This window comes from Pelobates fuscus, chromosome 1 (assembly GCF_036172605.1).
Source record: "Pelobates fuscus isolate aPelFus1 chromosome 1, aPelFus1.pri, whole genome shotgun sequence".
Classification (NCBI taxonomy): Eukaryota; Metazoa; Chordata; class Amphibia; order Anura; family Pelobatidae; genus Pelobates; species Pelobates fuscus.
The window spans coordinates 64298794-64314126 of NC_086317.1; the positions used below are offsets into that span (position 1 = coordinate 64298794).

Genomic DNA, 15333 nt, shown 5'->3' on the forward strand with positions numbered 1-15333 from the left:
TTTTATTTAAAAAAATAAAAAAAATAAAAAAAAAAAATTCAAGTTACATAATAAATATTAGGCCCAAGCCAAAACATCGCTGGTTATTCTTTTTCTGTTTCACAAGACGCATCAATTTTTGAGAGAGAGCGCGTCACAGATTTTCGCCAGATTGTGGTCATCGTGGGAATTGTAGTCTCAACAGCTGTAGAGCCAAAGGCTAGCAATTGAAGACCTCAGATGCAAAGATAGCGGATGATGTGTTCTGGAATTGTGCTGTTTCAGACTTCACGACAGGCTTTCTTTAATTGTATCTATGGTGGCATTTTCTTCAAGTTAAAGAACATTTCTAGACGTTAAAACTAAAAGCTATGATACCCATTAGAAATGTAAGTCCATACTCATTTGCATGAGCTTACTTAATTCACTGAACTCGAAAAACTGGTCTACGTATGTTTGCTAATTTGAATGAGTCACTAACATTTTAATATTGAAGTAATTGAAAATAATCTTTTGGAAAGGATATTCTGGTTAGGCTTTATGAGCCTTCCTCTTGTTCAGAGTTGCTGCTGCTGCTTTTGTGCACTAGGTCACAACATTGTAATTTGTATTAAAAATTCATGTTTTGGTAAAGCCTTTGATTAAATTTCTCTCATTACAGTTTCACGAGAGTGTAAAACTTTTTCTGAAGTACAGCACTGTTTAATTAATTTTTCAATCGGATTAAGCAGAATTTTCCCGTTGAGTTCTTAATATGTCATTAAATTCAAAACCCTGTGTGATCTGAACTAGGGGGTCACTTACTTTAGTAAAGTACACTAGCAAAGCATAGTTCATTAAATTATACCGTGACACTCTTTATGAACCAGAAGCAAATTGGCTGTTATAAAAATAAAATATGACTGTTCTTTGCACACGTGGCTCTTAAGGAAGTTTTTTTTTTTTTCCTCTCTCAAATTAAAGTACTATTGTATTGAAAAATTGATGTAGTTTTGCCTTTTTCTTTAGCATTTTCAATTAACATGCCTTGGAGGAGATCTATCTCTGTATGTGTCTGAGAAGTATTGCAAGGTTCCTAAAACTGTTCTCCGTGAAAATCAATATGCTTGTGATTACTCCTTTGTGTACTTTTCAATCACTACTCTACCTCCCTATGTTTCTATATGAAGCTATATCCTGGATCCAGTTTAGAGGATTTGCCTGGTGATTATGAAAGCTCACCTTGAGAGAACTTATCCTGGCTTTATAAGCTCCCAGTCTCACACTGCAGCAATTATGCCTATCAAAACAAAAACAAGAAAAATCCTCAGTCATATTGTATTAACCAACTTTTTTTGTACATGAGCAAATGTGTTAAGAAACCCAACACATCACTCATGTATTGAATTATTTCAGTTTCCAATATGATATAAGATTGTCATTACCCACCACCTCAAGGGTTATAGCATTTGTAGGCAATCATTGCCAAGTGGTTGTCCGATCGTAGATCTTGGCTGCCTATAGATTAATGTGGGGTTGATTTAGTACAGACATGGCCAAGCTTGGCCTCAGAGCTGTTGTGGCACTTTATTGCCCAATAGCAATCTAAACCTCTGCAGGAACAATATAAGACCTACAAGATTGGGTGCTTTTGATTTTGAGGCAGAGTTTGTTTGTATTGTCAATTAGCTGAAATCACAGACAATCGTTATTCTGTATTGATTGCATTTAAAGTATGAGTCCACAAGCAAGTGTGCTCTAGCAAGTTTGTTTTGTTTTGTTTTTTTAAATATTCTTTTGTGTATTTATGTATGTTACTAGATCACATGCATCTACATGTTCCTTTTTATATTTCCAGAAATTCTTTTGTTGTGTTATTCCTCTTTTTTGATTTATTTGTACTTACATGATTTTTATACATACATTTTTACTGTTTCTGTTCACATGACTTTCGTCACGTGATTAGGTCATGTGACCATTCCACAACCAGGGAGGTTTATCTATACCTTTTTGATGAAGCACTGTGTTGCCTGTGTACCATATACATGTTTAAGACCACCTTGACTGAAACATAGTATCTTGTGGCAGCACTTCCGGAATGAAAGAAGTTGCAATAAATGCTACGTGCCTTGTGTGATCTATCCATAGTATATTATTTTGTTTTGTATTCAGTGACCCTTCCATATGACAGCAGAACTCTCTTTTAAATTATTATAAATTTAATATTACTTGGCATCTTAGTGTATGGTAAAAGCAGGTTTTTTTTTTGTTTGTTTTTGGAGGGGTTATCATTTTTCAAATTGATATGGTAGGTTGTCCATAATTAGGAACTTGGCAGCCATACTGTGTGATCAATGAGTATATTCCCCTGATTTCACACATCTAAGAATATGAGTTGCCTTATCATATCAGACGTGCTCTTAGCAGAATGCTTTTTCCATATGGTCGATTCACAGTTTACAGATAACTGATCACATCTTTCCAGTGAACAGTGTGTCTTGACCTTTCCCTTAACGTCTTAAACATGAGGCTGGCGAGAATTCTTAGTGCAATGTTTTGATCCAATTGTTTTTGCCTGTTCCCTGCTGTCAGTGTTTCAGTGCTTGAAATATAAAGCATTGCTCTTTGCAGATGTTAAATTATACTGTACTTAGTGGTATAGTGAAAATGCCAAATAAACATTTTGTTTATTGTGACATGTTCTATTGAGGCAGTTGAAGTAATATGTCTGACAAGTTCACAAATTAAAACGAGAGGTGTGTGTGTGTGTATTTGTTTAATTATTATTTTTTTCTTCATTCTAGATAGTTCAGACAAATATGATCCCCGTGACGTGGAAAGACTGCAGAAAGATGATACCTTGCTGGAGAGTTATCTTCTCTGGAGGCACAATGTAATAGAGGATGCTTTGAAGATGATTGATGAAAGTCTAAAGTGGAGAAAAGATATTGCAGTAAATGGTATGATCTTTTAAGTCTTTATAATGTCCCCAAATTACATGCTTTTTAGTTTCTTGGTTTTGCTTTGATGGAATTAAAGTTTCTGCATGAAATCTGACTAAATGTCAACTTACTTTGCTCGGGAATGTGATTTTCTTTTTTCCTCCCTTCTAATCATATAGGTTCTTTTTAGTAAATCACTTTTTCTCCCCACATATTTTGTTTCACTCAGGTGATCTGGCTTCTAACTTATACAGCAGGGAACAGGAAATCCCATTTTGCTAAATCAGGCATTGTGCACTAGGGAAATCTCGAAAATAAGATCCTTTCTAGCATCCATTTTTTTTTTTTTTTTTGACAGAATATTTCTTTTTTTAGAATATTCATTTTAAAAACTACATGTACGTAATGTTACTTAATACAGGTAGACCTGTTACCAATATATTTGCCTTTTTTTTTTTTTTTAATGCTCAATTTAATAGCAATTAACTGCCAACAGTTATGTTTAGTTCATGTTAACATATGATTTTAATTCAAACTAATATTTCTAATATAAATTTACGGAGACCACAGTTTTATAGCTGCTCATTTCATATTTATATAATCAATGCTTTAATTTATAAATAAGAGTTTATATTGCTTATATTTAAAACATTCCTCTATATTTTAACATTGATAAGCTGTAAAGGGACCACCCTGGGACCACTGACGCCGATCACACATAATCCGGACCTGGCGAGGGGCCTTACACCACAAGAAATAAAGGCCTTCGGAGACTCGGACTGGACGTACATACACCAGTGGTGCACAGGGGACTCGCTGAAGCAACTACAAGATCTGATGCCAGAACGGACACCATCAGGACTAGATAGATTTCGATACTTCCAAACTAAAACCTACTATCAGTCCCACTACGGGAGACATCTTTTCCATAGGCCCCTGACAGGATTTGAACAACTTTGCACGAAACGCAAACACCTGTGCAGAGGAATCTCGTACCTCTATACAATGCTTCTGTCCTCATTGCAGCCCGCACCCCTTAAACACACTACGCACTGGGAAGAAGCCACGAGAGTCGCACTGACGGACCCCCAGTGGATGAAAATCCCATCTTGACACACCAAAGTTCAATGTGTACCAAACAACAGGAACTCAACTTTAAACTGGTACAGGACACCTGAGAGAATACACAAGATGATACCGGACACCTCGGCGACCTGCTGGCGCTGTGACGAAGAGGTAGGCACGGACTTGCATATTTGGTGGTCCTGCAGAAACTTAACCCCATACTGGCAACAAATACATTCACAGATCAAAAACATCAGACACGGATATCCCGCTTCAGCCACTCGAGATGCTTCTCCATCACACCTCGCTACCCCTCTTGAAATACAAAAAGTCGCTAACTAAGCATTTTACTGAATGCAGCCAAATTGCTAATCCCGAGAAAGTGGCGAACCACGCAAGTACCCAGTCTCCAGGAATGGATGGAACAGGTTGAAGAAATCCATGGCATGGAGCAACTGACGGCCTCCCTGAGTGGAACCACAGACCGATACATGCAAACCTGGACACCTTGGCTGACATTCATCTCCGGGAGACTGACATAAGACAGCGAAACCTAAACACACCGAAGAGCAGGACACACGGAGGCAAGGGATACTTGGAACGCGAGGGTGCCTCTCTGGACCGTAAGCACGCTCGCCCAGACACTGTGGAGGGGTGAGGGGAGACGCCGTGCCCCCTATGACAGAAACACTGAAATGACCCAACACTCCCCTCCCTTTTATTTATTGAATTTTTTTTTCCTTCTTCTTCTCTCTCTCTCTTTCTCTCTCCCGCTCCCGACCGCTATGTCGATATAAGCCCGGGGCGGACCGCACCTACGCACCTTGATGTAAACTTAAATCTGAACAGTCAAAATAGCGCACGACTCAGACGTGATAGCCCATGCGATCACACAGACTCCACAAACTAAGGGGAACAGGCAAGCAGGCTGCTACTGGGAGGCATAGCTAGGTCGAAGGCCCCAGAGACCGCTGACAATCTATCAGCCACCACTGTCTAATTACATGACAGGACTTGACGCAAGAACAAACGAGAGAGAGTAACGACACCTAGTGACTGACTGACTGCAGCGAGAATGGTACGGGCTTGAATCAACAAAAAGAAAAACTTACCTGCTAACTTGGGCCTAACCCAGGGCAAAGCCCGGGAACTGGCTTCACAGATAGGTAGAGGAGGGGGGTCGGCAAAGACCCATGGTTTAATCAAATGCAGTATTTCCTATATGTTTTGCTACATGGACTCGAAAAGCATCACCTTTTATTGCTATATATGTTTAAACTAAGATATACACACGAGTTGAAAGCTACAGTCTTGCTATGTAAAACCAATGTTATATCCTGACGTTGTACTTTGAAATTGTACTAAATTGACCTCTGTTCGTATTTCAATAAAAAGAGATTGACAAAAAAAAAGATGTAAAGGGGAAGCTCAACGTTTTCCTGTCCCTTTCTTAGTACACTTTGTTTTCAAACAGTTTTTCATGAACCTGTGGCCCGGCCCCATGCTTGCCAGATTGCTAATGTGAAACTTGCACTACTACATTAGCTATGTTTGCTTTGTCCAAATTTGACAGCAATGATTGGCGAAATCAATGGGAGTTGATGCTCCCAGGCAATCATTGTCATGCAAATTGGTCCGAAATTGACTATGCTAATCCAGAAAAGCAAATTCTACCTTTGTAATGTTTCTAGCAAGGGTGGAGTTATGGGTGCATGGAGTACCCTTAGTTTGTGTCAAACCAATTGATACAGAAATAGGGAATGTTGCCTGCAGCACCAAAACCACCATAATCGCTTTTGGAGTACATCTGTATTCTAGAGGGGAAAAAAACAAGCTGTTATTCTATTACCATTTGGGCATTCTCTCTTCATTGCCATTTTTAATTTTTTAGCAAAGTAATAACTGCAAAGCAGAGGTCTGTGTGTGTATTCCATTCTGTGAGCTTTAACATTTCTGTTTAGTGAATGAGTGAGTGCACTAGATCTTGTGAGTGTGTGCGTTTATAAATATATGCACACACATAGAGTATGCTGATTTTGAGAAAAATGAGGGCAGGATTGGCTGTGATTTCTTACCACTTTCTGGTCCTAAGATAAGCTGCAGATGTGCATTAAAGGATGAATTAGAGTTGAGGCATTTCTTTTTTTTTTCTTACTTTATTTTACATGTTTGACATGCTATAATTCCATAGTGTATGTCAAGAAGGGTCAACCTTTAGCTTGGAGTTTCCCTTTAAGCACTCGTACTAGCTGCAAAGACTCCTCTGCATAATAAGAATTCAATGTCATCTTTCAAAGTGAAAAATAATAGGGTTGATCAGTAGATGGGATGTTTGAAGTTCCAGCCTTTTTGACGTCGGGCATACTTATAAGCAAGCAAAATTCCCTACTGATTTTTATTTTGAAAAATCGTATTTTGATTCAAAAAGACCTGTCACATGTAACAAGCAAGATATGCCTTTTTTACGGTATTACAGTCATGCCCTGACCTCTAAATATCCTTTCCCCAAAAGCATCCTTTGAGAACATTAAGTAATGTGCTTTGAAGCACTCTTGGCACTTGATAAGTTCATTTCTGAGAATGTTTACAAGGAATAATGACCTTTATCCACTATTGCCTCTCACACAGAACCCCACTCAGAATTCTATTTGTAAGTCTTGGATTTCTGTTTTCTTAACTTCTGCAAATGATTCTGCATTGATTTATTATTAAATTTTTTATCCTGCAAAAAAAAATTTTTTTTTAGAAACTCTTTATAATTTTGTTTATATGTTTTAACATATGTCCCAGACTCTTGTGCATAAGGAAGGTTGATTTTAGTTCTGTTATCCAGAGTAAATAAAGACTCTAAATAACCAAGTTAGCAGATGTCTTGATAATTTATGCTACCTATAAAGACCATCTATTATAACATTATGCTGACTAGTTAAACTAATAGGTGGAAATGTTGCAACTCTTCCACCCCTTCCCGTTTGTCCCTTCTTCCTTGTGGTCATCGTGTATCCTGTACCTTTTGGACAATGGAGGGACTTAACCAATTGTCACAGCCTATTATAATTATCTCACTGGCAAAAGAGGGATGGGGTTTGCCTGCCAAGGGAGCCCTATTTTTATTAAAGCACTTAAAAAATGATTTGTTAGAAACCAGAGGGTGGAAATAAAGTTGTATTGCACATTAAATTATACTGTATCTCTGTTGGCATGGCATTCATTAACAATCCCACATACAGGAATGGTCATTTAAGCAGCTAGAAAGAAAAACAAGTCTAGCAACTACTTAGAAACCTTCTCCTATGTGAAAATGAACGGTACATTTAGCTTTTATTCATTTCCAGTTATAAAAGAGGTCTCCTTTTATTGACCTTAGAACAGGCAACCTTTTTCAATCCTGATTGTTATGGATTACATCTCCCATGATGCTTTTCCAGGATTATGTCTGTAGGCGCATTGGAGGTGCAGTTCACAACATCTGTAGTGCCAAAAGTTGTCTACACTTGATTAAGAAGAAGAGGCTGATTTCCATCCTTTAGTTTGAAGAGGTACTAGAGAATCTGGAGTTGAAACACAAAACACGGAGCCGATTAATTATGGGTCCACATTTGCTTGCTATAACAATATTTTTTTTGTTGTTTTTTTTTTTTTTCTTGAATGAATACGGTATAAAACATCAAAAATAGAAACCTGACTTTTTTTTAAATTTAGTCATGCTTGATGTAGAGTCAGAGTGTGTACATGTTGTCAAATTGCCTATTCATGACTTTCCATCCTTTTATCTTCAGATCTGAGTGAAACCAGTCTGCCAAAATGGTGTTTTGAAATTGGTGCTACTTTTCTGCATGGATACGACAAAGAAGGGAATAAACTATGTAAGTTTGACTTACTTTAGTCTCACATTCTGTTTGTGTCAAGGGAGGGAATAAAAAGGGTTGTACATAAAGAGGAACCAGGGAGAGGAACAGCAGACTATCTTCTATTACTAACTTGTTGCTCAGCCTGCTCTGCATACCATTGGTTGCAAATTGCAACATTAAAGGAGCACTATAGTGTTAGGATTGCAAACCTGTACTCCTGACATTCTAGAAACACTCTGCTCCCCTCCCAGGACGAAATAAAGGATTAAATAACCCTTTAAGCATTTACCTTATTCCAGCCCCCAATTTCATTTGTGCTGGGTCAAGCTCCTTCTGCTTCGATGTCTGTGATTAGGAGAACGTAATGCGAATGCGTGGCGACACCAGCTTGTGCATTAAGGCATCCACATAGGAATGCATTGACTATCCTTTGTGATTTCCTATGGGGATTCTGAAAATGTTGGACGTCCTCCTGGAAGGCGTGAGGACGTCCACCGTCGTTTCACAAAGTCAAACTCTGTGAAGCAGCAGGACCCACCTAGTGACTGGTAGGCAATTTCTCTAAAACTGCAATGTTTTACATTGCAGGATTGAAGGGGTAGGGGCAGTGCACCCAGACCACTTCAATGAGTTAAAATGGTCTGGGTGCCTATAGCTTGCAATGGCTTGCAACCCACTCTAGAACTTTTACCTTGTACAGCATTTTTATCATCAAATAGGTGAAATGTATGGTGCAATACACTTGGCTTGCCATTGTGTGCTTTGTATGGGCAAAGCAAATTTCTTGTATGAAGAAAATGTTCTCTCACTTACAAATTTTACTTTACTACAAGACAATATACAGAGTAAGCGAAAATGCCAGACTATAAAATACTTCTTTTTTTATTTTATTTTTTTATTTTTACCCCTTCTGCATTTTATGAAGTGTTAAATATTTTAGGCATGACTGTCAATGTGCTTGTTTAATATATATATTTTTTGCTATCATTTTTGACAATTGCATGACTCCATTGCCAAGAAATGTGTTAACTTTTCCCGGGTTTGTTTTTCTATTTTTCAATCTTAGTTTGGCTTAGAGTCAAGCTTCACATCCGTGATGCTAAAACATTTGAGGACAAGAAGAAATGTGTGGCATTCTGGTTGGAGCGGTATGCCAAAAGAGAACCTGGAAAATATCTAACAGTGGTGTTTGACATGACTGAGTGTGGACTTAGCAATATTGTAAGTTCTCAGTATATCGTGAATCAATTTATATGCTGTTCTTGTCCAATGCTAACTCACATTGAACATTTAACAATTGGTTGATGACAAACAGTATGCCAAAAAACCTGTATTACTCCATGTAACAAACCGTCTTGAACTTATTTTACCTCTCCAAGTATATGGAGATGAGATTTGCACTTTACCATCTATTCCCATATTGGTAAGTAGTTTTTTTTTTTTTTTTTTTTTTTACCTGGGGTAAAAAGGATATATAAATTGCACAGACTGCAATTTTGTCAAACTGTAGAGGCATATCGGCAGGTGAAACAATATAACTTACATAAAATTGAGATTTTTCTTTTTTCTCTCTTTTTCTTTTTATAAACATGAGTTCCAACCATCATATTTGTATGTTTCTATCTCTGTTGTCAGGAGCTGATATACGTAATCATAAGATAAGAATTTAAAGCAAAATATATAATCTGGCAAGCACATGCTGTAGTAACTATTTTTACGTTTATGCTAGGCCATTTTTGCCATGGCAAGCTCCGTTGAATTGTGTTCAGTTCAGTCCTCTACCAGGAGCAATATTATGCAATATCTTCTATCACTAATGCTTTCAAGCCAATCACACAACCGTCTCCGAGACATGAAAACAACAGAATGCCTGTAATAGAGCTGAACACATCAAAATTGAGATGAATATCTTTTGTGTGATTTTGCAATTTTTATAGATTGACCGTTTCATTTATTTGCCCATTGTATCCCCTAAGGGGAATTACTTCTTAAATGTTGAATAACTAACAGTGAAAACTCTGCTGTCAAGTTTTTCACAAGAAACCATTACTATTTGTTCTTTTTCTAAGTAGATTTACAGAGTTCAAAGTGGTTCATTTTCCATTACCTCTTTTTAATATGTTCTGGCAAACTTCAACAAAGGGCTATTTGTGTAATCTCCAACAGTCTGCAGCTTCCTGAAGCCAATAATATCTACTGCATAATAATGAGCTGTCTGATATCAAATACAAAAGAGATAAAACATGGCTTTCATTGCAAGTGGGTTCATTAAAAAAGGTTGTTCTTGAGATAATGTGGATTTGCATCTACAATTCTCCTGGGCTTTTCATTTACAAAGTAAAATTGTGATATTTTCCCTTGTGACTTTTTAATTTGAAGTAATATATTCTTACTTGCCTCAAGGACATATTTCATGTAGAGATATTTTTTTGTTGTAATTTTTTTTATATCTGCAACAACATGTCCTATTGATAATATGGAATAGTATATCTTGAAATACAAATTATTTTTAATAGATTGTTAAGTACATCTTGTGTGGGGTATAACACCCACACCCCACCACCACCACCCCCTGCCGATCTGGCCCCCAGCAGCACCCCATTTATGCATGTTCAGGTGAGTGCAGCCTCCCCCCCTGTTTTTTATATATATATATATATATATAATCACTTGATCCTGAGGAAGGTCCCTGTTTGGACCAAAACGTTGATCTGTCTGTTTGATAAAATAAACACCACTGAAATTTAAAGACCGTGAGTGCAGCCTGCATTTTCAATTTGTCTATATCAAAGATCCCTATAAGGACTGGCACCCGGCAAGCCTAACGTTAAGGCACAAAGAACATTAAGCGTGAGTGCAAGGAATTTTGTATTGTGAGTGTGTGTGTGTGTGTGTGTGTGTATATATATATATATATATATGTATATGTGTGTGTATATATATATATTATATATATATATATATATAAATAATATATTTAGCTTATGTAAATTAGTATTCGTAAAGTGCATGTATACTGTACAAGTAGAACATGTGGTCAGTAAGTTAAGCTACTGTTAAAGTGTTCCTCCAAGCTCCATAACCACTACAGTGGGCTGCAGTGGGTATGATGCTTGGAGTAACCCTTTAAGGATCAGATATCCATACACCTTAGGGTTTTTAACATTCTGTCAAACAAATAGAAAATAGGAAGGGGTGTGGGTATAGGAGTCAGTAATGGAGTTGGAGCAGTGGGAAAGGTTAGCCTGTGTATAACAGGTTTTCAAAAATAGTTTTACATTTGTAAATATGCTAATGTATCTTGTATAACAAAATGTTTGTTTCTCTTTATTTTTAGGATATGGATTTTGTGCGTTTTGTCATCAACTGTTTTAAGATTTACTACCCCAGATACCTTTGTAAGTAGAATTGTAGTTGCTTTGTCCTGTGTGAAATAACCATGGTACATCTATATATAAGCAAGACCTAATTGGCAATAAAAAATATACTAACTGGAAATAAAGCATATTTGAGGGACCAGATTATCCACAGATGAAAATGAACGAACAGCTCACTTGTATTCTGCAAAATAAAATATCTGGAGTCATAGCAGAGAAATAAAAAAAATAAAAAAGTTCCACAACGTTGACATTTTTCATGCAGCTGTAAATATCCTCTTTTACATAAGATTAGGTTAAGAGGGCAGTAATGCTTAAACATTAACGTTATCTCGACAGTGTTCACATGAAATATCTCTTAGCAGCATGAAACCCTAAAGCAGAAGTGGCAAATATTTCAACGTCATGCTTCAAAACGGCTCAGACTTCCAAGCAAGTCAGATTTATAAAACGTAATAAATTCTTGTTGGAATAGCATTTCTTAGCGAGGTAATTCTTAGAATGTGGTGTGCTTTACTACTAATTCCTTAAAGTACTATATTGCCCCATCTTGTCTATCTCCCTCTCTTCTCTATTTTTCACCTGCCTTCACCCACAAACCCATACTCGGCCTTCAGATTCCTAGTTCTCAAGCTTTAACTCTTTCATCACGTTACCAAATGCCCTTGTATAAGGTGCATAAGGCTATCCCGACAAAAATGTATGCATTGTCATCTACCCTATATTCAATCCATGCAGCTAAAATGTATCTAGAAGCACATACAGGTTTATTTATTAAATTGTATTCAACTCGCAAAATCACAGATTGGCCTTTTTTTAAAATTTATATTTTTGCCTAAAATGTGCAGTTTAGTTTTCAATTATCTACAGTGCATTGATTAGGGAGTAAACGCCAATCTGTTTAAACTTGCTAAAATTCGGACTGTTTTAAAATAAAGTAATTCTGTTATCAAATATATTAACTTTTTTTTTTTTTGTTTGGTCATGTTTATTGAAAGAACTGAAATGTATTTTATTTATTACTAGTATTTATAAAGCGCCAACAGATTCCACAGCGCTGTAGAATTAGTGGTGTACATACAATATACACAGACAAATACAAGAGGTCGAGAGAGCCCGGCAGCTGATAACTAGCCATTGGAGCTCTTTTATACAACGTGCTTAGCTAGATATCCCGTGAGCTTACTATCTAAAGGATACAATGGGGATTTGAGCAGGGCCGTTTGAAGGTATTTGGGGGCCCCAAGCAAAATGGACATGGAGGCCCCCAACCCCCCCACACACACACGCATGCAAAGCCTATTCCCCCCTCCTTATGTTCTTCTTACTCCTCCCCCATGTTCTTCTTACTCCTCCCCCATGTTCTTCTTACTACTTCCCCCTCCCTATGTTCTTCTTACTCCCCCTCCCTATGTTCTTCTTACTCCCCTTCCTGTGTCCATTTTACTCCACTCCGCCCCTCCCTGAGTCCTTTTTACTCCCCCTCCCTATTTTTTTTTGTTACTCCCCCTCCCTATTTTTTTTTGTTACTCCCCCCTCCCTATGTTTTTTTTTTGTTACTCCCCCCTCCCTATGTTTGTTTTTTTTTTACTCCCCCCCTCCCGATTTTCTTTACTCCCCCCCGCCTCTCCCTATGTTTTTTTTTGTTTTGTTTTTTTTTACTCCCTCATCCCATGTTTTTTATTCCCTTTTTTTTTCTACTTTCCCCCCCCCCTCCCTTCTATGTTCTTCTTACTCCTCCCCACATGTTGTTCTTCTTACTACTACCCCCTCCCTATGTTTTGTTTACTCCCCTCCCCCTGTTTTTTTTTTTTACTCCCCCCCATGTTTTTTTTACTAATTTTTTTCCTCTGCCCATGTTCTTTTTACGCCTCCCTATGTTTTTTTTTTATTTATTTTTTTTTACTCTCCCCCTATGTTATTTTTACTGCCCCTCCCCTTCCCTGTAGCGTGGCTGAGCTCCTCTTCCTCCTGGCTGTCAGTCTGGCCGGGTACCGCGCGGTACAGGAGATTGTTTCCTGTTCCCGGCCGGACTGACAGGAAGTGAGCACTCAGTGCTGACAGCCAGGAGGAAGAGGAGCTCGGCCACGCTACAGGGAAGGGGAGGTGACGAGAGAGGAGTGCTGCAGCCGTCTGAGGCTCTCTATAGAGCGCTCAGGCGGCTGCAGCCTTATAGGAAGCGCCGGCCCTGCTTGGGGCCCCAGGCCAGCTCGGGGTCCCAAGCAATTGCTTGGTTTGCCTGCCCGGTAGCGACAGGCCTGGATTTGAGACAGGGGGTAGCAGGGGAAATTTGGAGGTGATGGCTAAAAGAGTTAACCGAGAGAAGCAGCTATTGGTAAAATATAAAGGGAATGGAGAGGTAATTGAGGGAGGATCTCAAACAGCTGGTGGCACATGCTATATATTTAGGGGGAACCTGGGTGGGTGGGAAGTGGTGAGGGTTGTTGGATTTGCTGCAGGATGTTAAATGCAGCGCTCCACTGAGTATGAGTTTGAGATGAGGCCTGAAGGACAGAGGTGAAACAGTTATATGAAGGTATTTACAGCTGGGAGGAGAATAGGAAAGAAGGGGAGGGAGGGTAACATAACCATGTGTTATACTATTGAAAGATTACGCAACCAAATTCTATCACCCAAAATATTAACTGTGTTCATGAAATATTGGTCAGAAACCTTAAATGACTATAATAAAAACTGCATGCACAGAAAATTACAGTGGCAAACTACAGGTATAAATGGTAACAATTCTATAGTAACACATGATAATATGGTTGCAATGCAAGAATAAATGAGATGGAGTCTCTTCCAAGCTTCAGTCAATACCTGAGGGTTGTTGGATTTGCTGCAGGATGTTAAATACAGAGCTCCACTGAGTAAGAGGGAAATTTAAAATGTTATGGTAATTATCAAATTCTACATGGATATTTTATATTGTGGCATTTCATCTGTGTAGCCAAAAACAGACAGATGCCTTCTGTGATTGCCATTAAATTTCAATAATGCCATGTGATGGCATGAATTGGGGCATAGACTACAGATGGAGTAGAAAAACATTTAAATAAAAATAAAAAGTTGGAAAATTCCAAATAGTAGCAGTGGTATGTGAAAAAGGTGCTTTACAATCTCTTGTACACTCTGCCTATGCCAAATGTTCATTGCCAAGGTTATCCGACACTGACCTAGTAAATAAATTGAATGGGGCATGATCCTTCAAAGATTAGTTACTAGCTGTGCTTCACAGTAAGGTGCAGCTATTACCCTCAAGTGTTCTATAACTGTAAAGGGACATGCATTACTTTGAGACAACTGCCTCTTCAAAAGCTTTAGCTTTAATTGATGCAGGTGCCTCGCTCTGAGCCTTAAAAAGGCAGGTAAATATTTTATATAAAATGTGTGTGTTTTTTTTTTTTATTATTTGTTTTCCCATATTTACCTGCTTCTACTTTCTTATGCTTTCCACACCCACTCCAGGGGGGGCACTGATCTAACCAATCCGTGTCCTATCCCTGGGAATGCTGGCAAAATGTTTTGAGCTTGTCTGCAAGATTTAGAAACATGCAGTTGAAAGATCTCTTCACCAGGAGTCTAATCAGTGTGATCATGCAGAGTAGTCTCAATTGTCTGGTTTCTCTTTCCTGCTACTGCAGGGATGATCTGGGTGAGGGAGGGAGACGCAAGAACTCCCCTAGCTGATGGGCATGCCCAATAATTCAATCTGACCAAACTTGTAGTACATTTATAAATGTTTATTATACACTTTTCAAAGTTTTTCTTGCATTATTTTGGTTTGTATATTTGTTTAAAAGGGATTGCTGGTTTAAAAAAATAAATTGTCAAGTGATGCATGTTCCTTTAAATAATGTTCACATGACTAGATTTTATAGAGGGTATATCTATAAGGTCTTGAATATCTCTGTTCAAAGCATATTGGAAACATTTACGTGCATAAAATTTGTATATTGGTAGATTTATCAGAAATATGCATGCTAAAAAGAGAATATATTTTAGTGAATCTAATTCCTTTTATAACTGACCTTAAATATTCAATGTTTCCTAATTTCAGCCAAGCTTGTAATCTTTGAGATGCCATGGATAATGAATGGTAAGTACAATATTTTCGTTCAGAACCTAACCCTATAA

At 37.9% G+C, this 15333-nt stretch overlaps 1 protein-coding gene across 2 annotated transcripts in view; it reads left to right on the forward strand.

Moving 5' to 3' along the window:
• The window catches only part of MOSPD2 (motile sperm domain containing 2), a 57063-nt gene that overhangs the window by 14613 nt on the left and 27117 nt on the right, over window positions 1-15333 (forward strand). For both annotated transcript variants that reach the window (XM_063449021.1, XM_063449030.1), the window contains 5 exons: window positions 2763-2918; window positions 7745-7831; window positions 8883-9037; window positions 11154-11214; window positions 15257-15295. In XM_063449021.1, the coding sequence (XP_063305091.1) occupies window positions 2763-2918; window positions 7745-7831; window positions 8883-9037; window positions 11154-11214; window positions 15257-15295 (498 nt within the window). The remainder of the gene's footprint in view (window positions 1-2762; window positions 2919-7744; window positions 7832-8882; window positions 9038-11153; window positions 11215-15256; window positions 15296-15333) is intronic.